This window comes from Cebidichthys violaceus, unplaced genomic scaffold (genome assembly GCF_023349555.1).
Source record: "Cebidichthys violaceus isolate CVI_PGR_0920_01 unplaced genomic scaffold, fCebVio1.0.p SCAF_26, whole genome shotgun sequence".
In the NCBI taxonomy this organism is placed as follows: domain Eukaryota; kingdom Metazoa; phylum Chordata; class Actinopteri; order Perciformes; family Stichaeidae; genus Cebidichthys; species Cebidichthys violaceus.
Window position 1 is genome coordinate 1,318,201 of NW_027176439.1, and position 23,777 is coordinate 1,341,977.

Genomic DNA, 23,777 nt, shown 5'->3' on the forward strand with positions numbered 1-23,777 from the left:
CATGTCTGCAGACGGAGAGAGGAAGTGTCGGACTGGGAAACAACATTTCTGGAGTGCAGCGGAGCAGGAGAAGCAGCCAGCCAGCCAGCTGACAGCAGCGCTCCTCCTCAAGACCTCCAGGAGGAATGCGGGCCGAGAAAGTTCAAAGGATGTCTGCTGGCCGCGGTGCAGGAGCAAAACAGACCTGGACGTCTAACCTTTAAACCAGGAGCCCAACAAGCTGCCACGGTAAGACTCTGTCACGTGGAGTCGTGCTGCATGGGGACCAGATGCTCAATCTCACTGCATGCAATTATATAAATATGACGATGATGCGATACATGTGGCATAGAGAAGCAGCAGTAAAATGAACTGTAAGAAAGAAATATGAGGAGCATCAACTCCTTCATTCTGGAGATGTTTGGATATCATTAGTGGTAACTGATCCGTCATCAGTACAGAGTTATGTTTGCTTTTTTTCCCCCTGTTTATCTGATCCATGAGTTCTGCGATCCGTCGCAACCCTAGACACACACTTTTTCCTTCCCAATACTGATTCTGATACCTGAAATTGAGTATCAGCCAATACAGAGTACCAATCTGATACCAGTGCGTTAAAAAATCAAAAGTTCATGGTTCCCTCTCTAATATCTATTTTATATTGCAGTGAAAACATCTCAAAAAGATTTCAAGGTAGCATTATAATTCACCTTTTACCGATGCAAATTGTTACTTAATAAAGCTTGAACTTATGCAACATAATGCAACCTCCGTACGTTAAGCTGTAAGCTCTGTTATCAGGCCACAAAGGGCCCACAGCTGCCGTTAACTAGCTCTCCTCCTGTCGATTTCAACACAGATTTGTTGTTCACAATGCAGCATTATCAGGGGAAAACAGGTTGCTTTGAGTGTGTTTTACCACAGGCGTGAAGTGCTAGTTTGCACATGTGCAGTGCCGATTGGGCAGGGTGCAGAATCGGGTATTTTTGGGTTATTGTTCTTTTAAATATCTGATTGGTACACAGACTTGTGTGCTCTGATTCAGCATTCGAGGACAGTAACAGAAACAACGCTACTTCACTGGGCGCAGTAAAGCAGACTTAACAGACGACTGTGTTTGGGGAGGATCAGCTGGGGTCAGGTGGGAATTTGTACTGTTTCCCGGTTCTTACAGGGCCTGGTGCTATTTTCTGCTGGGAGATCAAAGAAGGGAGATGCAAATGGGTCAAAGAGAGGCAGAATGTCGTTTCCTCTGATTTCATCTACACTCGCATGTATGAGGGCAATCCTTAACATCACAAAAACACAAAACTCAATGACATCAATCGCACAGAAACACAGCAGCGTGTCAAAAAGAACACGGTGCTGCTGTTCACTCTACCGACCTGTCCGGAGGAGGCCAGCAGGTTGATGGTGGTCAGAAGCATCCAGCCACGACTCGCCTCCTCACTCTGGTTCACCTCCAGGAACTGGACTATGGCTCGACTGGCTGCCTCTGGAAAGGCAAACACACACACACACACACACACACACACACAAACGGGAAGATGCCGTTCACTAGATGGAAGGTGACAGCTCATTGTGGCGGGCAGATGGGCTGCTGGAACAATGATCAGTTATGCAACGAATAAATCATCTCGGGGAGAAGTGACATGTGTCTCGTCCACATGTCGTAATTTGATGTGTGATTTTCCAGGTTATATGATGTCTGTATTCTAAAACGTTATGCACAGTGAAGGAGGAGAAGAAGATGTATATTCCACACGTCCTGTGAACCTGACGGAGGAGACAGAGAATTGGACTCAGCGTTGGAGGCGGCGCCCCGTTCGTTCGTATGAAAGTTGCTCAACGGCGCATGAAGCCAAAGTAGAAAACCAGCCGATCTTTAACACATCCCTGTCGCCTCTCAAACCCAGAGGTGCTCACAAGTCCTAGTCCCCATCTCTGCTCTGTGGTGAGCAGGACAATTGAGATTTGGGACATGTATTTCTTGTCATCATTGTGCGTCATCACTGACAGTTGCTTTTAGAGCAAAAAAAAAAAAAAACAGTTACTCCCTTGCAGTGGATGATTCTGTCAGCTTTATATTTGGAAAATGTTTGCTTCCAAAACCTCCCTACAGGATGATCTACACTCTAGTTGCTCGTTGCTATTTTTATATTTGAGCAAATCAAAAGCACTTGTTTTTGATGATGACAGAGCACTGCAACGTCAGTCCAGAGCCTGAGTCAACCACTGACTCAATCTACAGAGGCCTGCTGACCAGCTGGAGCAGTGTGTGATCAGACCGTGGTGTTCGGGAAAAATAAAATCTGAGCGTCTCTCTCTCTCTGCTTGAAAACAACACATCACATGTTCAGACAGAGACACGAGAGAGACAAAGAGAGAGAGAGAGAGAGAGAGAGAGAGAGAGAGAGAGAGAGAGAGAGAGAGAGAGAGAGAGAGAGAGAGAAACAGAGAGCGACAGAGAGAGAGAGAAACAGAGAGAGACAGAGAGAGAGAGAGAGAGAGAGAGACAGAGAGAGAGACAGAGAGAGAGAGAGAGACAGAGACAGAGAGAGAGACAGAGAGAAGGAAATCAGAGTCTACTTCAGGTCTTTCCTGTGGGGAAGTCGTCACAGTCAGAGCTTCTACTACTGTCAAAGCTTTGAGGAGACGTGAAGAGTGAAGGCAGATTAAACTCACAGTGCATTATTAATAAGTAGAAGTGGACATGTATGTCGGTTGCGTGTATGAACACTGTCCTGATTGGATGATGAATGCAGGTCTATCCTTCTGAGCACCAAATAGAAAGTCTTTCTTGCTAAATGTATTGGCTGCAGCCTTAAAGCAAACTACAATAAAGATCTAACTATAAAATCATGAGAATTGATAAGGGAAGAAGTGAAGGGGAAGAAATCCCTTCCAACATCTAGGTCTATATCAGCAAAGCCAAAGGGCGAGAAGCACGGCGGTTATGGGAAATAACCACAACTGATGCCAAAGGGATGATGGATGGAGGTTTCCACGTACTTCCTATTACATCTTTAGCGTTATAAATGGGTGTGTTGGAGGGCTCACCTGTGGATTTATTGGAGGCTCTTCGTCTGATCTCGGTCACCATGAGCCGGGACACCTGGGTGGTGAACTGCAGCAGGTCGGAGAACTTCTCCGTCATGGTGCTGGGCGGAGCGTTCCCAAACACCTGAAGCAGACAAGATCAGCTTTGGTTCAATAGGGAAAGCTAAATAAAAGAAAGCTTAAGACAAAGACATAATATGTGTCACCCTAAAACAAAAAGAAGAGAGGCTACTTCCTTTGTGACACAGGTTAGAGACATTTTACTGTTTCTTTAAGAGAATATAAAATAAACTGACCCTTTGCTAAACTCTCCATCAATCTGTGGAGCCCACACTGTCACTAACTGCACTCACCGCATGCATATTACCAAATTTCTCGAAAAAACAAAAAAGTCATTTAAGAGAGAAGCAGACAGAAGGGTCTACAATAGTGTCTGACGGATAAATCCAGGATGTGAAACTGTTCCAGCAGTGAATAAAAGGTTAAAAAGATAAAGATAGAAGCTAAAGCTACAGATCAGAGAGTGAAAGTGAACCAACACATCGAGACAGAAGACCACGAGATTAAGGAACAACACTGTTCCTCTTTATTCAGTTACAATCATTAAAATACATTCAGTATACCTTCAGTAGCTAGCTAGTGCTAGTGCTAGTTGGACACGCAGGAATGATCAGAGTGGACTTACGCTGGTTGACATCTCGCTGGCTTTTTCTAAATTCACAGCCACAGAGCTCACTGCAGCCCGAGCCTTTAGATAAAACTCCACTCCACTCCACGACGACTCATCACGGATTTATCTACCCGGCAAATGGGACATGAAAGTGGGCCCGGAGCCCGGAGCCCGGAGCCCGGCGTCCCGCTGCACCGGGACTACTCGACTTCTGAATCCTGACATGAATTACAGCCGGCAGTGAGTGAGTCACAGCCAGCGCCGGGTAATTAGCCAACAAGTCAAGAGACCCTCGGTAAGGCCCTCCAGTGAGATGAGAACACTCGGCAGGGAAACAAAGAGCCACATTACTCCATCAGAGGGATATGAAGATGGACTGTAGATATTAAAATAATTTCACCGAGTCCTGTTTTCACTGCTCTGTTGGATAAACGCGTGCAGCCTTATTAATCTACGCCGATTCCTATTTAAAGCACGACTTCTTACTCTAAGTATCTCTGCATTAAAGCATGTCATTAACCATACCGCTCTAGTTATTTATGCATTTTAGCTTTAAAGTTACATTCTAAGATGAATTAGTCAATCAATAGAAACTTCATTAAGAACAAAAGTCATTTATCAAACAAAAGAGACAAATATACAAAATATGTGTTTCTTAATTAAATTCTAGGATTTAATTTTCTCTGCTTTACGTTGTTATATAATTCATACTTCAGGTTTTCTATTGCTGTCTGAAGACGACACTTTGGGCTCTCAAGGTCTTCATATTTAAAAAAAGATAAATCAGTTAATCAGAAAGGACAAATCATTATGACAACACGCATTACTTGCAGCACTAATTATCAAGATTTTACTGTGAATAAGTGACTTATTCAGTATTGTTCATTTAGTGTTTACACTTCTTTTTTCATTGGTTTCTATTATTTTCTACGAATGATGAACTTGCCAAGTTAATTTAATATGCAGCCTCAAGTATAAAGATGTTGTATGTCGTGAGTTTGAAGCCTGATAAAGGCCTCTGATCAAAACCCGGTCTTTATCTTTCTCTATTAAACTTGTGTTGACAGTGTGAGGGAGTTCACTACCTCTGCATGACTCCACCCGTCTGCCAGGTGAGCATGAGACAATATTCTCTTTGTCACATGCTTTTAGAGTTCAGGTAGCTCACAGTGACATCAAGGAGCTCAAGCTTCAAGTCAGTGTCAATATGAGAAGTTATTATAAAGTACCATTCTATATACAGTAGATTAGTAAATAAACTGCATCGTGTGACCCAAAGCTAGACTGAAAACATCTCATCGCGCTCTAGTTAGCTGAACTTAAAAGGTATAGTTTGGATGTTTTAAAGTATTTCTCCATAGTCGTTGTATTACTACAGTAGATGGAGTTTAGATAAACAGACAGGAGAACCAGCTAAGGAGCAAAGTAAAGTACTGCTGTGGACGTATTTTAGACTCCTACAAATATCATATATTAACTACATTTACAATACGTTCACCACTTTACCTTGCTGCTTGGGTTATGGTGTGACTTTGGTAAATTCAAACTGTCCCTTTCAAAACACCAAAGTCACACAATAATACTAACTAACTGATCGATGCAGCGTTGGACCAGCGACTCCCGTGTTCTGCAAGGTAAAATTACTAGTTTTGTCAATGGAGTCCGGTGGACTTAGAGAGAGCGTAGATAACAGCTTCAGTTCCCCAACAGAAAAGGCCGTCTGACAGCAAGGTAAAGAGGTCAAAACATTCTAAATATAGTGTAAATTTATACCAAAATTGATATTTTTGGTGTCTAAATTACGTCCACAGCAGCACGTCAATCCATTCGTAGCGTCTATTAATGTTGAGGTTTAAGAGGCATCGAGTGAGTTGTTCGAGCACCAACTTGTCTGTAACACGAGTCCAATAATTCATCTACTTCGGGTGTGTTTGGACTCACCCTGTTGAACACGGGGAGCATCATGTAGAGCTTCTCCTCCTGCTCCTTCTGGGTCATGTGGCGAGGAGGGTGGCACAGCTCGGAGAAGAGGCGTCGCAGGTGCATGAGGCCCAGCGCGTTGTCCTGGGGGCTGCACTCCTCCTGCCTCGGCCGGCCCATGATCCTCTTCACCATGTTCATCTTGAGCGGCTTCGTCAGGGCAAAGGCAGCCCTGCAGACGGAGGAGAAGGAGCTTTAAAGACCAAATCAATACTGGAGTGAAAATCTTTACACCTTCTCTGGTACCAACTAAACACTGTTCACAGAATCAAGTATCAAAAAACACTCAAATAACTCGGATTTGACTCATTATTTTGCCAAAACAGTATAATAATTAGCAGGAATTATCACACGGCTGCTTTGTCTTTTGACAACATTCAACATTTCAGAAGTTTGGCTTCTTTTGATCAACAAAACAAAAGGGTTTTGTTTGTCGAATAACTTCCATATTTCTCAAATTATTAGTACCGTTCTTGCATCTGTACCAAAACGTAGGTGTCGTATCAGCACTATTATTGGAGAAACACAAAGATGTCTTTTAGGAGACATAACTTGACTTCTACAAACTTAATTAAACAGGCTCTTAAAAAAAACTTTATGCACTTTACTCTGAACGGTATTTAATTTATCTTTCTTCATAGCATGCTATATATATTAAAATATATATATATGTAGCCATATATTTCCACACAGATAATTCTCCAGACTTTCTTTAAGCTAGTTGCTAGGAGACTTCACAGAATGGCAGAGTCTCCACACACACACACACACACACACACACACACACACACACACACACACACACACACACACACACAGACACACACACACACACAGACACACACACACCATCAACAGCCAGAAATGCTGCAACCCATCTCAAATCATCAAATATAACTGCACATCGGCTCTAAGCCTGGACTCTTTCATGCTGTGCAAGGTGCAGATTTAGCCGCTGCTGTAATTGACTGCATTGTATAAGATCACCTAAACACCAGGTAGAAGTACAGATGTTCTGGCCATGGTTACATCCACTTTTTGGATCTACGCTGAGGTGAAGTGAAGCTAAAAAGCACAGACGGTTCAGTTCCTCTCAGAAACTCAGTGGTGACGGTTAAGAGACATGACATTCTGCCGCGGAGGACATAACCTTCTCACAGTGGAGCAAGTAGTGGTCCGACGTGGTAACAGACACAAATCACTGGACAGCCCGTTTCGTTTTTAAAAGGCATCACTCTGCTTCACATTTATGCCTCGCATTCCCCGAAATCTGTCAGGATAACCACACGTTCTCCAACATGCTGCACTGTAAGGTCTTTGCTCAATGGCACCTTAGAAGTAGGGCTGCAACCAACGACTATTTTCATTATCAATGAATCTGATGATTATTTCTGGATAAATTGATTATCATTTGGTCTATAAATTGTCAGAAAATACCATCACAATTTCTCAAAGTCCTCGGTGAGGTCCTTAAATGTCTGATTTCTATCACACTACATTGAAAATCTTTCTATTTTAGATTTACAGAACAAAAGAAAAAGCAGACAATCTACATATTTGAGAGGCTGAAAACTGCTCGTTCTGCCATTTTTGCATGAAAATGAAATTCTGACGGATTTTTCCGTCAGACTAATGGTTGAGAAGTAGCTACTGAGGACTGAAGAAAGTGGTTTTCATCTTTTCTCCTCGAGCACTTCTGGGAAGTCTAAACAAATCTGGATTCAAACCAGCCACCCTCAGGGCCGGAGCTCCTCCAGCTAATTCACTCTTGGCAAGCGTCTCCGTCTGTTGGCTGTGTATAAATTTGATTCTATTGTTGTGATATCACGAGGGCTGGAGATATTAATGTGTATTTTAAAGCAGTTTGCAGACTTGACTTCATGCCAAACAGATTATTTCACATAATGTGACGGAGGATGCTCTTCCTGGCTGTCGGTTCCCAACGGTGTTCTGTTCCCGTGACTTAGTTGTGCACATTTTTACTTAAACGTTTGTTGTTTTTAGCCAGAATTATTATTCCTAATTAGCACCATTTTCTTCCAAATCATCGCCAGCCAATCAGTCGATATATTTGTGACAAAGCGGTATCGATGTTGAAATTGAATCCGAGTCGAAATCTGCAGGAAGAGAGCTAGTTAACGTTAGCGGCTAGCACAGTCCAGCGGAGCTAACAGCTAACGTTAGCGGAGGTTAGATTGAGTTTCATTTTGATGCGTTCAAGCTCTATTTAGTAAAAATGACTTAGGTTAGGCAAAAGGCAAATTATAATGTTATCATATGATGTGTTCAAATGTAATCTTGTAAAATGTAGTTTTTGACAAGAAACTTGAATGAGGAGATGTTTTCACTGCAACAGAAAATGGATATTAAAGGAGGGACTTTTGTTTCTGCTTTTTTACCATGGTATCAAGTTGGGTATCAAGAACCGTGGAATTTCAATGGTATCGTCATCAACTACTACATTTTGTGACATGCCTAGTTGACGTAGATTGTTTATTAGTTGTTCCCAGAGGTCTGCCCTTCATTGAGCACTTTCATCTCCAAGCTCTGCTTCGCCACGACCGGCATCTCCACAAAACCACATCCATGCTCTCCTCGTCCCTCTCGCTCCTTTAAGAACCGTCTTAAAAGACATCCAGAACACGATGGCAGAGACAGACGGCTATAAAGACACTTCAGAGTGTTTTGTCCCGATTTACAGGAACACGGCATCTGTGGCACTAACACAATCACTCCGAGCTGAAGGCGCTTCTAACTCATTTTGCCCACACGGCAGAGCTGCCCTCTGCCTGAACTCGCACTCAAATGGCACCGTTTGGTCCACTTTTATCTGAAGTGCCTTTTCACGAGCGTGAGCACATGTTTTTAGCATGCGCACACAGTCTCAAGAGACGCTTTGCTTTCTAACAGCCGTGCTCTGAGTTACATAATCGGTTCTGTCACATCAATGTCTTGGGCTTTTCCCCCCCCCCAATTTGTGGTTATTTTCCAGTTTTCTTTCGATGGAGATCAAAGGAGACCTGAAAGGCTCAGGGTTTGACATTTACAATGCAGCTCGTGTTTGGCAGCGATGAGCTCCACGGTTCAGTTTCTACTCAGCACCAGCTCTGCCTGTCCGAGATAAGGCCTCAGAGTTTATATCCTCTCCTAAACAACCACATTACACCACCACCTGCTGCACACGCTGATAAAGTTTGGTGACCATGTGACATGGAGGGCTTTGTTCTCACTGACGGGCCTTTTAGATGCACAAACTGTGAATTACAGCTCACCGATCCCGATTACACACAAAGGCTGATTTCTAAAAAAAAGGGATACGTTCCACTTTTACAGCTACAAATGTATAGTAAAAAGAGTTAAAAGATAGATCTTCATTATGCTTTAAGTTCGAAGGCTAGAAAACAACACTTCTCTATGTATTGCCTGGTAACACACTACTGGAGCGAAAGTGAAGTCCACTGACGAAGAGGAAGTGAGTGTTTCCAGCCACAGGAAGCAGGTTTTATTAACTACACTGCTGACAGATGATTTCAGCTAATTCAGAAAGAAAATGAAAGCAATATTACCGTGGGACTGATTCATCAACAGATGGTTACAGATGTTTACAACGGCTACCGCTGTTCATGTGCCGGCACGCAATTAAATATTTATTCGGGTTTTGTCGCTTTTAATGATGGCAACCTGAGGTGCTCAAAATCAACTAAATAACACCAAAAAGTTTTCAATCAGTCTTCCACAGAACCAGGATTTTGTTTTCAGAAGAAACTGACTTGTGATTTTTGCATCATTGAGATACAACCATTGCATTAATATGAACCACGTATTAGCGTGTCTTATTAAGATGAGCTTCATAAAAGGTTTATTGCTATTTTGACGTGTGACGAGCGGATCTATTCTCAGCAGTCAAATCAGCTCTGCTAACATCCTTCCTCTTTCTGCGTGGACACACAAATCATAAGCGTCCACTGGCTCTCGTTCATCACGTAATAATCCACGGCAAAATGACCATTCGGCCGCAGATCTTTTGGCTTCCGAGGGGATCGAGATGTAACGTTCTCTGCAGCATCAGCAGAAAAAGCCTCCAGCTGTTGGCGGACATGGAAACTCAAGCCGAGCAGCAGACGAGCCGGCTGAGAAGCTGCCAGTCCAGGAGAAAAACTTGCTGGATGTCAAGAATCGAGAGAGTCCAAAAAAGCAGAAGCGGTTGGTCTGCGGCCGGTTTATAAATATGCAGCCCGGTGGGGAACAGTTCCTGAGTCATTGTTTAAAGCTGTGAGTTTCACTGGCAGGAATGCTGGCTTCTTTAGATACATGTTTATTTGTCTCAGTGGGGAACGCTCAGTGAAATGTGTAAAAATAGATCTGACTCTAACCAGGACAACTCTGGGGTAAGAGGAGCGATACATGATGAATTAAGTGCAAATACATCTTTGCTGCCTCTAGGCTCATTTCAATGAAATAAAAACAACCATTGAACAGCAGTGAGGCTCCATCACACAGCAAGGGCAATGGGATTTGTTAGAGAATATAATATAATAAAATAATTTAAAAAAAAAATCAGGTTGTAAAGAAGCTACCACTTAAACTAAAAGTAAGCACTCCCGACAACTTATCCCTAACCCCTCAAACAACGGTTCGTATGATATCTTACGAAAAGTCATTTTTCGCGCGTTTTCCCCACAAAAGTCCAGCAACACGTGTCAATTGTTACATTCATACGGTCTTTTCATAATAATAAACTTCTTAACCGTCTGACCAGGAAACTCAGTTTGGTTTAGGCAAGAAAACCACTTGGCTAGGTTTAGGAGAAGATTATCATTTGGGTTAAAATAGCTGAATTACCCAAGTTACGTGAGAAAAACATCAACGTTGACTTCCAGTTCCACATGAGGAAATAACAGTGGTCTGCTGTTTGTTGGACCTTCCCCGCCGCCCGCCCTTTGTGTGCTTTTGCTGTCTTTACACTTCCTCGTTTATGATTCCATGACCAATATAATTGTGTGCGATATCTACAAGTTACAGGCTTATTGTTTGTCATCCGTTCAGCTACGAATGCAGGATGAGACCAGCCTGCTGCTGCTGAAATGTCAGGAATAAATCCATCATACTGTAAGTACAGTAAGGCACTGAACCACAAAGCTATGATCTGTGATGCTTATTTACAAAGGAAGGCTTGTAATAACGCTGCTGTCGGCCTTCAGAATAGGTTTGGTGAAGCTGGGGCTTTGTTCAAACAACAGAGAGTAAACTATGAAGAAGCTTTATTGAAGCCGAGACAGCCTACCAATCACGTGGCCTTACTTCAGCTCACAAGCCAGCGCTCCTCTCTGGACAATGCCGACCGCAACGCTGCTGCACCGGGCCCGCGTGCATCAGAGAGTCACTGAAGCAGAGACGAAGGACGGCAGGGCCGGAGCTCAGCGGGGTCGGGGGACAGCAAACTGGGGCGAACACATGTCACAGGACTCGGCATAAGGCCGGAAGATCAACAACAAAAAAAAAAAAAAGGATTACAACCCACTCCGCCCAGTTGGTAAGCAGAGAGAGCGTCACGAGAGCACACAGGACACTACGGAGTTCTGAAGCTCAGAGACAGGGACGTTTAATTTGGGGCGACAAATTAGCGTCTAGTTGCAGCTGTGCTTGTTTAATACATCAGAGAGGAGAGCATAGCTTTACCTCAACGCTACATTCTGCTTTTGATTGGCTTCCTGAAGCTTCAAGATAACTTTAATGTAAAGTTCCTCCACTGAAAATAGCAGACATGCTAACCAGTGGCTGGACAAGCTCCATTAGTCTCAGATGTGTATTAATGTACAATGAAAGATAGAATTAAAGTTGCTAAGGTTGATACTTGTCCCCTTTGAGACATTGTACTATAATACCTAATAATATTAATAATGATAATAATACACATACTGCTATTTGATGGTTGATGTTTTAAGGGTTCTGCATAGAAAAAGTGTTGGATATAAAACATATCAGCCGGGTTTAGTGAACGTTTGTCTCTAAATGAACATGATCCAATTCTAATTTCAGATCTGGAAACACCGCCAGGAACAACAACAAGAAGCGCGCACACACACACACACACACACACACACACACACACACACACACACACACACACACACACACACACACACACACACACACACACACACACACACACACACCTTTGGCAACAGATTATCTCGCTTCCTTCGGAGATATTACGAGGCGCACCTCATCTGTCGGTCAAAAAATGAGTTGTGAGAGAACGGACGTAGCTGAAGGAGGAAGCTGGAAACGCTTCAGAGGGACTCAGAACTGCGAGCTCAAGCTATTTAGATTCCAAACACCGTCGTCTCCACCTCCAGCTCTCCGTCTGTGACACAGAACTGCTTTTTTTACTTCTGAATAGAAGCAAACACCTCGCTGGTCCATCGCTTGTTTTTCTGCCCCGGTGTGAGTTTGAATGTCCAGCGGTTGACCCATGAAACCAGACAGCTCACCAGCATACCAGGGAGGATTAAGAGGGCCGCTTTGATGAGGATTAGAAACCCACAGCACCATCATCATCATCATCATCATCATCATCATCATCATCACACAGCGTGATCAACAACTTAAAGCTAATGACCCTTTTAAGCAGGAGTCGGCTGGGGAGATGGATTCATGGAAGAAAAATCCAGATTCTTAAATTGTTCTTGGAAAATGTAATATTCTAATATTAATATTTGATAGTGAGAGAAAAGCAGCACTCTGCCTCGTGAAAACTGAACGCATCGCATGAACGCAGTTCAGACCAAAACATCAAGTGTGATTTGTTGAAAAATCGCTCATAATATCAGTCTTACAGTGCTGTTTTGTGTGTAATCTCCTTATAAAAATTGGTAAGATCTAGAGCAATAACAAGACAACTAGCTAACTATTTTTATGTTTTGTCTGACTTGAACTTGTTTCTCTTTAAGTCACTAAGAATTGAGAAATACTATACATTTTTGTCAAAGTTTAGCATGAATAAATGTCACCTTTGTGCGTTTACATCATTCCGATCAGTTGATATGACTTTTACCACATATGAAAACTCCATAATCTTACACACACTTTACTCTGCTTTCATGCGATCCTTTGCCACACCGGCTCTATTGCGCACAGTGGACTGGAGTAGATCCTAAAACTAGCAAGCCCAAGTACTGAATCAAGCATATATTGTGAATCGGGAACAGATTTCAAATCGAATCGTGAGACACTGAAAGATTCACACCTTCTACTTGCCTCCCTGATGGTGCTTTTCTATATTCACAACCAAGCCCGTTTTACAGGAAAACCGCATCAAACCACGTCTCGCCTCGTCCAAAACCAAAAGAAAATGAGTCGACTCCCGTTCAGCGAGGAGCTGAGGCCACTTCCCTCGGCCCTCCGGTCTGTTTTCAAAGCTTCTCTCTTTAAGCGGACGCCAGCTTCAATGAACGTCTCACGGAGGTCTCGCACCGACTCCGGGGGGAGACGAAGGCAGCCATGGCCCTGGAAGAGCCGAGCTCTTCAAAAGGCTTGTGTGGTTGTTCCTCTGGAGGAGGTGATGTAATCACAGAAAAGCCTGGTAGGTGGTAGCTGGGGAGCTCCGCAGAGAAGATAGAAAAAAAACTAACTTTTAACACATTTTAAGATAATAAACGGTAGGCAGAGCGGTGAATTCACACCAGCCAAATGCTGCCATGTATTTTGACAGCGGGTGATCTCCTTTACAAGCCATTGTGAAAACACAGTGGCTTTTAGAGCATTTAAAACACCTCTATTAGCTGGCAAACCACTAGAAGACGTAGAGAAGATCCTCACACCCCCCCCCCGAGACATTTTAAAACCTTCCCTATTAAAAAAAGCACTTGAAGCATGGTGGATTTAGAGCGACAGAGGAGCAGCTTCTAAACTGCTGAAGTGAGTCTTTGATCAACAGCTGATGCGTGACCTGTGTGAGTGTAACAAGAACCAGAAGGGCAGGAAATCATCTCGTGCCAGACAAGTCCGGACAGGACCAGATCCAACAGCCGCCCCGCTGGATATACCTATCCAGGCCTTCAGCGAACAAGGTCTGAGGAGTCATCACCACGGCCTCATGCTGCTGAATTATACTTCCAGATGTTGTAAGCGGTGAATGTTGAGGTGCAGCGGCTATTGTGACTGGAGGAATATTAAACATTTCTATATTCTTGCCCTTTTAAATGTACGTAAGAGCTACAACCCCGTTGATAAGTTCTCACAGCATCTGAAGGTCTTAGAACAACAATGATTCGTGTCCAGTTTGACACCTATAGGTGTTAAAACGTGGTCTAATGTGGGCCAGGCTGTTCTCCGCCATCTTGCTCTCTTCATTATTTATAATGACGGTCTGTGAAATGTTTCTCTCTCTCTTGTCTCTCTCTGTTCAATCAGAGGCGTCTACTTCGACTTTGTTCACTTGTTGTTTGTAACGGAGGCATTTAATAATCCAAAATGTGAGTTTTGGAGTGTTCCAGGAAAAGGAAAAAGTAGGACTTCAATTCAAACATCATTAATCATACATTTTATTCTACAAGAAGTTTTGACAGATATTGCATTTTGCTATATACATCATTACCCTTTTCATCTAAAAATATATCAAAGATCTATCCCAAATAAAGATATCTTCTGTCTAATATACTCATTTTAAAAATGGTATTTTTACGCATATTTTACCTCCTGTGATTTGTAAGATGCAAAAGCCGTTATGCCATTCAACATAATTTAGAATAATTAGGAAGTCCTATAATTCAGTTTCACTGGATATTGAGCCGTATGGTGTTTTTAAAGATTCTCTATACCGTGGCGTTGCAGCAACAGAGATAAAAGACTTTAGAACATGACACAAAAGGAATCAAATGTGTTAATAAGTCAGCAGTGACTGTCCTGATCATCACACTTGTTGTAAAGTTAAATGTAATCTCTTGTATCCTGCACATTAAGGCTCGAGAGACATCAGGGTATTATTATTTTACATACAGTAGCTCCGACTGTTGCATCCCTCACAGCTCCATGGTGCTAATCGAAGCTTATTACGCGACCGCACTCAGTCACCGAACTGCCTAAATGTTGAGTATTCATGTAAATGAGTCCGTCGCCGATAACAGTAAACAAACTCCCGGTCACCAGAGACCGGCTCAGCACCCAGCTCTTGTTTTTTTTCCTACCTGCTGTTCTCTCTGCGCTCCGCCAGCATCTCACAAAAATAAAAGAAGATAAGAATATTCCACTGTGTACAAAGACCGACTCCTGTTCCCCCAAAAACGTCCTTCTGATGAGGAAACACAACGACAATGGTGTCATGCCTTCCCTCTCACGGCGGCGTGAGGAGAGGAGGAGGCTGAGCGAGGAAGCTCGTCTTCATCGGCAGTGCCAAGAGGGCTTTGTTCACCAGCCAGCAGCGTACTGCGAGTGTGTGTGTGTGTGTGTGTGTGTGTGTGTGTGTGTGTGTGTGTGTGTGTCTGTGTATGTGTGGCCTGCCGGGACTGGCACAGCTGATCCCCCCCTGACACCGGGTGGGGTGCACAGGGCTTTGGAGGAAGGCCATCACAGCAAGAGGAACGAACCATTTAGACCAGAAAAGGAGGGGGGGGGGGGCATGCATACACCAGAGTAGTAAACACCATTAAAGATCCATCTTATGGGGATTCAGGCATCATTATTTACATCCATTCACATTAACTTTGTATTGTTATAACTTCAGAGCCATAGAGGAGATGGAAAGAGTCTTTGTAAAGACGGACATGTTGATATCGGAGAAAACGTTTCATAAAACTTAAAAATATGCTATACTCAAATTGACATTCACCGCTGTTTAGCTGCTGTGATTAGGATCACCTCCGAGTTCAGAAACCCTCTCCCCGAGACGAGTGGTGGAACATCCTGAGACAGTGAAGTGTGGTTTCCAGCAGGGCCACACTGGGCCATATGGAAATGAGGCCAGCGGGTGGAAGCGGATCATCCACCTCGCTGAATGAAGCCTCCTTTACGACAACCTCCCGCTCGACACAACCACCGGCGGCAAGGTTGAGTGTACACCAATGTGCAGCAGCAGAAGCTTGGCTGCAGCCAGAGAGACCTGTTGTGTTAAAGGAGCCTCAGACACTTCAATCCCTCTAGTTTCAGATTTGAGCTCTTCTCTGTGTCCGAAACGGCATTCATTAAGCCAAGTTCACGGCCGCTTATCATGCATCACAATTTGAATCTAACATTTGTGAATAATTCAGTAAAAATTGTTTTGTTGATCAACACTAACAACCGTAAAGCGTTATAAAGAGTTAGCACCATCCAGGGCCGAGTGGACCAAAGTCTTTGATAATCACGAGTAATAAAGAGAGCTGTGAAAATGTGTCTCCTTCAGTCTGTACAGTAAAACACAAGGACCGTTAAAACATGCATTAAATAAGACGTAACTATGCTTTAGTATACGATCTGATCGTAACCCTCCGACACAACCAGCTCAAACAAATGATACTCGTTTTAATCGATGTAATTCACACCAATTCTGAGGAAATGCTACAATATATCCTCCAAATGGTCAATTTAATTGTATTTTTAAGAGCGCTTTTCTAGTCTTCTGACCACTCAAAACAGAAACACATTCATACCCGATGACGGCGCAGCCTGCACACGTACTTTGGGGTTTAAGTGTCTTGCTTGAGGACACATGGACGAGCCAGGGATCAAACCGCCGATCTTCCGATCGGAAGACGACCCACTCTACACCTGACCCGCTCTACCTCTGATCCGCCCCAAAAATGATGAGGCCTTTGGATGAACTGCTGTAAAAGTAATACCTGAACTACAGCACATGTAATAAATAAAACCATCAACGCTGGCGTCGCTCTAACTGTTTCTAACATGACGTTTGTCCGTCTCTCAATACTTTCCCACTTCCTTACATCCTCTGTGTCTCCCAGCCTGAATGTCACATATGTAGTTTTTATATTTAAAAAAAAAAAAAAAAAGGCTCAGTAATTTCCTTAAACAGCTGGGCACTGAAGTTTTAAGCAAAAGTTATTTGAAACAGGAAGGAGTACTGCATTTGTTGGGGACTATTTTCAGTGGCGGATTGATATACATTGGATGATCTAGTTAGTATTCAGTAGTTTACTATTTAGGAAATAAACTACAGTGCTTACATGTTGATTGTAATGAAGGAATATACCACAGAGTAGCAACAGTGTGGCTCATTGATGTGTTTTTAATAGTTTAGTAGGACAACATGGAGCACTATGGCACAAAGGAACAACAACAAGCAGCTGTTTCACCAGGATCAACTCATCGTTGGTTGGATGGATGAAGGACTGTAATCCCTATAATCCAATATCCCAAAAAAAGAGCAGAAAAGTACTGCATGTATGTGTCTGGTTGTGTGTATTCAGTAGACAGTCACAAAGTAATTGTGCGTACTACAGTATGTGTGTGTGTGTGTGTGTGTGTGTGTGTGTGTGTGTGTGTGTGTACTGGTGCTTATTTTAGAGCTCGAGACCATTTCCTCCAGAGGCTAATTAAGAATGATCCTCTCCTGGTTTATGACGGCGCGCTGCTTCATCTCAAGGACGACAACCAATAAAGTGAAACTGAAGTCTGGTGTGTGACAAAGCATCTTTAGTAAGAAACAAACAAACACACACACACATACACACACTTAGTGCATTAAGAGGGGGGTTAGCATTGGCCTTGAGCTGCATTACACCATTTTAATGTAGATACACTTGATCAATAAAGCAGAGATTCCACGTTGTTGCTCTCATCTCTCCACAGAGAGGGAAACGCATCGATACAAACATAATCCCTGGTTTGTCTGCATACATTAGTATTTGTTGATTAAAGCTTTTTATCTCGTAATATTTTATGAGAACCGCTGGATTTATACGAGTCTACGAGATGTTTTTTGTTTTTTTTCCTATTTGGCCTCGGGTGTAACACTCTTTAACACCGAGAGCAAACAGCCGTTTACTTTTGTTCCTGATCGTTCACACTAACTACTCTCACACTGCCTCCTCAAGCAATTAGTTATGTATCATTATAGTTTATATATTTTGAGATTTTTGACACTTGATCTGACAACGTTACCACTCACTGAGGGTCCTGATTACGGCCCTGGTGAAGCAACCGTTAGCTGTACAGGACCGGCTGCTTATCTGACAAACCTTGACATGTAAATATTGTCAAAATCTGAAGCTATGAAAGGTCACCAGGGGCCTGTTGTTTGAAAGTAGAATAAAGACATCCAGGATAAGTGGGAAAGCCAGGTTGGACAAAGTCTCATAAGTTCATCCTGGCTTAATTGGTTGTTCGAACGCCGAGCCAGGCTGAGGAGGGGCGGCTTTGTTAAGCCAGGTCTAACTAATTTGAGTAAGTGCGCGGCCACGGCTTTCTTCAGTAGACCACAGAGCTTGATCACAGATTCACTGATGAGACGACAGGTGTGGACACTTTCCTCCAATGAACAGCGGATGTGAATGCTGACGTAAGGTGACACACCTCTCATAAAATGAAGCACCGCTGCTGTCTTGAAGTTTGGAGACGGACTGATTAAATGAGTAGTGTAATTAATTGCAAGCACCTTTGCAAGTGCAGCCATTTCTAATTACTGGAATGACTGCAATAAAATCAGATTTGAGCTGGCAAACAATATGAAGGGTGTTTATTTACAATGACGAACACACGAATAGGCCCCAATTATGAAAAAGAACTATCGTAATAGGCTAACGTTATTTCTTTTTTTAATTTGATCATGTTTTGTTTTATTTCTTTTTTTTTAAATAATAATTTAGCCTACGTGTTGTTTGTTTAAAAACGAGGCCAATGCGTAGCCTTCATCAGAACATGGAATGATTGTATAAAACACATTCATTTCTGATCAGCGCAGCCGCTGACTCCAAAGATAAGACAACAGAAACAACTAAGCTAGGCATTTAGCCTGGTCTGGAGCAGGCTAGCTGCAGAGAATAAATCACCATGGTAACTTGACCAGGATAAAGTTATCCAGCTTTCGAACAACCGACTGCAGGCTAAATTCAGCCAGGATAACCAACATATCCCGGCTTAATCCCTGATCTAGGTTTCGAACAACAGGCCCCTGGGCTGCAAAATATTCTTTTGTTTACCAGGTACTAGGTTGATAAAACTCCCCAATATTCAGCAGGTGCTTCTTTTCTTTTTTTTAAATTTAATATCCAAATAGCTTTTTAAGAACCGAGTCAGATCTTCAAAAAAACCCTCAGCCATGGGCATCATTCACCCGCTTTAATTAAAGTGTCAGCGAGGGAATATTATATTGCTGAACTGTTTAGTAATCTTCCACAGAACCGTGGCGATGTTTAATCACAAGCAACTGTCATATAAAGCAGCTGGTCAACGTGATGACACTTCATAAAGTTATTGCTGACATTCCTAAGACATAAAGAACGCTGCAAGATCAAAATAATCTGTATTTATGTGAAGTCACACCGACTGGACTAACTACCGTATCTTCCCTGGTAACAAATAGCAGAAATATACATGACGATAGCAAATATAACGACAGTTTTAGATGTCGGGACAGTGAATGTTGTAGCTATAAAAAGTGCGAAAAGATTTTTACTTTTTTTTTTGGTTTCATGTCTTTGCTAACTAATTGTTCTCCATCTACAATGGATATTTAATTGTTATTGTAGCCCAGGAGAGTAAACACAGCCAAATGACTGATCGGGTGCTTTTCACAGTTTCACTGCCTGTTAGCATTAAAAGGACGTTTGGAGAAAAGCAGAAGAGGCTACAGAGACACGACTTCACTACGTCACACCAACAACTGGCAGGTTTCTCACTAAATCACAGCAAAAAATGGGAACTCAACCGAGTCCTCGTTGTACAAAAATACCCCACGTTCATTCCAATCTTGACCTAACATATTGTGTGACTTTGGAAAATGATATCGTCGTAACATATGAATATTTGGCGTTCACAAACTCAATAGATGTAGACATTTTGTCCAATAGTTCATGAGAAATTTCGTGTGACATTATAGCTTCTTTTTTTTTTTACTGCATATCCAGAGTCTTCGGAGCCTAAACAAAGTGAAGGGGCCATTCTCTATGTTCAGGTAAAGAGTCACCAAAACATTAATTATCAATATGTGTCAATGTGTCACTTATTACCAGATGTGATGATGTCACCTGGTAGCAAAGATCAGCGGTTGGCAGTATCGTGTTTTTCTACTGTCGTGGGTTTGATGTTTAGTTTAGTGTGAAGGAGATCAGTCAGATAAAGTAGTGTTTTTGTTGTAAACGAGCTGAGGGCTGTAACTCCCTGTTTGGACGAGCTTATCAACAGAGTTGAGTCGATATTGATGGTTAGCATCTCTTTAGCCTTTAGCGATTCTTTAAATGTGATTAAGTTTCATGAATACTTGTGGTTTTGCTGATATGAAAACATGAAGGGTGGTGACATCCTTTGTTGACAAAAGGAGTAATCTGCCTTGTTTTTATTGAACATTTTATTTATTTTTGGTTATGTAATAATGTAATAATGATTTCACCAGAGCCCAAGATGACATCTTAAACTGCCTTGTTTATTCCGGCCCGCAGTTCAAAACCAAAAGATTTTCAACCTGGTCAACCAACTCTCTCAATTCAGCGGTATTTATGACTTATTGCCACCTAATTAGCTTAATATCTAAGCCATCTTAACTTTCTGTACACGCTGCAGTACATAAATTCAGAGCCTCTTGCAAACAAAAGACCCTGTGTGCAAACAGGAAACTTCATTCCTGCAGCCCACACGTCAACAGCTCCTGTAACTAATCAGGTTTTTATATTAGATTAGGACATTCAAACGATGATCGGTGCGTCTTCAAAGGGCGGTTGATGGAGCAAACAGACCGACTACACTCAACCCTCAGTCTACTTGGGGCCTGTTCTTCTTTGAAGCGCTGGTGTTGACGTGCCCGATTAGCAGTTAATATGGACAAATATACGGAAATAAAGTGACTGCGACAACTGCACCATCCATGACAATTTAATCCTCACAGTGGCTTGGGGGTTGTTGCTTTTCACCCACATAAAGTACCGGTTCAGTCTGGATACAAAGATGAGCAGCCACCAGCATTTATGGGGCGTCTAAAGATTTAGGATCATTCATTTCTAATTTGGAAAGTGATTTTTAATGTCTATGTTAAACTCTATGAAATTGCCCCTTTTTTTTTTTTTTAAATAATGACTTAGTAGACTTCTCTACAGTATAGATAATATATTATTTCTTACATGTGCTGCATGTCTGGTCATTGTACCGGTTTAATTACCTGTTTGTCTGCAAAAAAAAAAAAAAAAACCTTTACATTCTATTCTTTGGGACAAACAAAACAGAACGAGGTTCTTACAATGCAGTAAATATGAATTTGGTCACGCTCATGAAGCTCATAATATTCAGTTTCTGTTGTCAGAGGTATTTTTAAACCTGTTGGAAGGAAATTACCATACAAATGATGTGTCTGCGTGTCAAAAGTAGTGTGATAGTGGGCACGGTGTGACGAGACAAACAGGGTAAACAATTGAGCTGCATGTAACATCTATGACATTACTATCGAGTGTGACTGAATAAGGTGTCAAGTAGTGTGACTTGTTGAAGTAAACAGGTATGTAATTGTTACCCACAGCTGTTGTAGAGCATCAGACTTACAACAACCTGATAGTGAACATTAAAAAACACACATCTCAGTCATTCTAATGTCTGCCAAGGTGGGGAAACAGGTACATGCTGGCTGTGGCTGATTAATTGAGAAGATGATCTTAATTATATGGACTATGTCGGCACTGGATATGATATGTATTCAGGCACAAAGTTATTACACCATGGGAGACAATAACAGCAATACCTGGATTACACAAATGACAGAAGCATGAACCATTTCAGTACTTTTCGGTAATTCAAGTAGATAACACACATTTTCCAATCACTAGCAAGGATAAAACCTGCAGAAGTAAAACCAAAAACATTTATATCATGTGATCGGTGTCTATCCGGGTAGCTCACCACACACACACACACACACGGAACAAGAGCATGACACAAGTTTTCGACAACACTAGATGTAACACATTTAATCCCAGACTGAGCTGCTGTTGGTTGTTTAGGTGACTGTACAGGGTGTCAACCATGTAATCTGGAACAATGCACTGGTCAGTGTCAACACACACGCGCGCGCACACACACACACGCGCACACGCAGGTGACTAAATTGCACATCAGGAGCACATCTGAGTCTATGGGCACGAAATGAGGCCGATGTAATCGCACTAAAATATGCCAGTCATTCTGACTTTAATACTAGCAGACCTTGGCTATAACTGGCCGGTCTCATAACGTCACAGCCACCCTGCTTTACCCCGTTAAATAACGTTAATGTTCAGTCATAAATCCTCCTAGCTTAACGACATTAGCTTAGCTAACACCACCAGCTGATCGCACCTAGCATCGCAGCATCTGAACGACTGAACTGTCATAGCTAAACGGTGACGTTGGCCTTCAATAAATAAATACGTTGCAAATAAAGAGGGTAGGTTTATATTGCAATATAACAAATGGCACGCAAAGTGTAAAGGACGCTGCTGCTGACATGCTAACATTAGCTCTTATGCGGCTGTAGTTGAAAACTGACCATTAACGCGAGCCGAGATGCTACACATTCCTGTCTATGTTAGCTAAATAGATGCTAGGCGGCTAGCTAGCACTGCGCTGCTAGCTACCTAGCATGCTAGTTAGCAGCGCAGTGCTAACGCTAACTGGTCGCTCCAGAGACCCACAGCGTCTTTTCGCTGTATCCGTCGTCCACTCACCAGTAAGCGGCAGAATCCTTCGGCTAGACAGTCGATGAAAACCCCCCAATATGTCAGTAACGTGTGGCACTCCTTGCATATCCATATGTCACAAACGATGCTGTGTACTCTCCCCAAAAAAGTGGTCACTGCTTCCTCTCCTTCCTTCTGGAAGCCATCTTTCTCCTCAACATCCAAATAAACCCGAGCTCGTCCCAGTGATTGAGCTCCAAACAGCATCCTCCTCTCCGAGGCCACGTGTGAAGGACGAACCTGACATCTGTTGGATGAATGGAAGAAGACGCTCCACTTTAAACACATATATTGTAAAATGATAAATATTGTAAAAAAAAAAATTATTGTAAATTTTTCTGTTTTAGTTTTGTTTCTTGGATTGCTTTTACATTTTTTTAAAGTTATTATTATTTTAATTATTAAGCATCAAAGCACCATTCATATATATTCTTTGATATATTTCTATTGTACATAAGAGTTAAACGTTAAATATGTATAATTAGTTTCTCTGTTCTACTACTGTCTTTAATGTCCTTGTTTTTTTAAATATTTTTCTTGTTTATTTGTATATTCCATGTATGTACGTTGAGAGCAATGTGTAAACCGGTGTCAAATTCCATGTATGCGTACACATAAATGGCCAATAAAGCTGATTCTGATTCATATAAAGTATGAGTAAACCTGGCAATAAACCAATTTCACATTCTGATTAAATTGATTTAAGGGACACATTAATTGAATTAGATTTTTCTCTTTTATTAGAACTAACATAATAGTGTGAAGCAATTCTTTTTTACAAGGCTTTCATTTTTACACCAAAAGCTCATAAAATATGATGTATTGCTTTAGTTTTAAGGTATATTAAATATCCTAGAATAACACTTTTTTCTACTCCCAAAAGTTGTTGTTGTTCTTGTTTCTGGCTCATCTATATATTTATATATTTGTTAGTTTAATTGTTGTTTTTCTGTTATTTATCTTGAGTAAGAAATGGAAGAAATCTTAATTTCTACATAATTATTTTTTTCTTTCACATGCATTAACTGTCTTTCTTTGCATGAATTGCTCTTTTTTATATATAAAACCAAGGTTTGCTAATCAAATATTCTTATTATTGTTTCTTCTTCCCGAAAGGTTTTGCAGATAGCAGAGGATATTGAACAAAAAGTGTGAAAAAAATATGAAAATAGATACAAAGTCAAAGAGCAAGAAAAACAGTTTATCTCATGTAATAAACATTAACACAATGACAG

At 41.9% G+C, this 23,777-nt stretch overlaps 1 protein-coding gene across 5 annotated transcripts in view; it reads right to left on the reverse strand.

The window, feature by feature from the left end:
* wdfy3 (WD repeat and FYVE domain containing 3) overlaps window positions 1–22,726 on the reverse strand; it is a 93,330-nt gene extending 70,604 nt beyond the window's left edge. For 4 of the 5 annotated variants that reach the window (XM_068720772.1, XM_068720770.1, XM_068720769.1 and 1 more), the window contains exons 1-4: window positions 14,878–15,058; window positions 5,651–5,861; window positions 3,040–3,163; window positions 1,365–1,474 (exon numbers count right to left, since the gene is read on the reverse strand). In XM_068720772.1, the coding sequence (XP_068576873.1) occupies window positions 1,365–1,474; window positions 3,040–3,163; window positions 5,651–5,861; window positions 14,878–14,906 (474 nt within the window). In that variant the 5' untranslated portion in view covers window positions 14,907–15,058. Of the gene's footprint in view, window positions 1–1,364; window positions 1,475–3,039; window positions 3,164–5,650; window positions 5,862–14,877; window positions 15,059–22,530 lie in introns of those variants that run through there. The other variant, XM_068720771.1, reaches the window with a different exon arrangement.
* Between the last annotated feature and the right edge of the window lie 1,051 nt (window positions 22,727–23,777).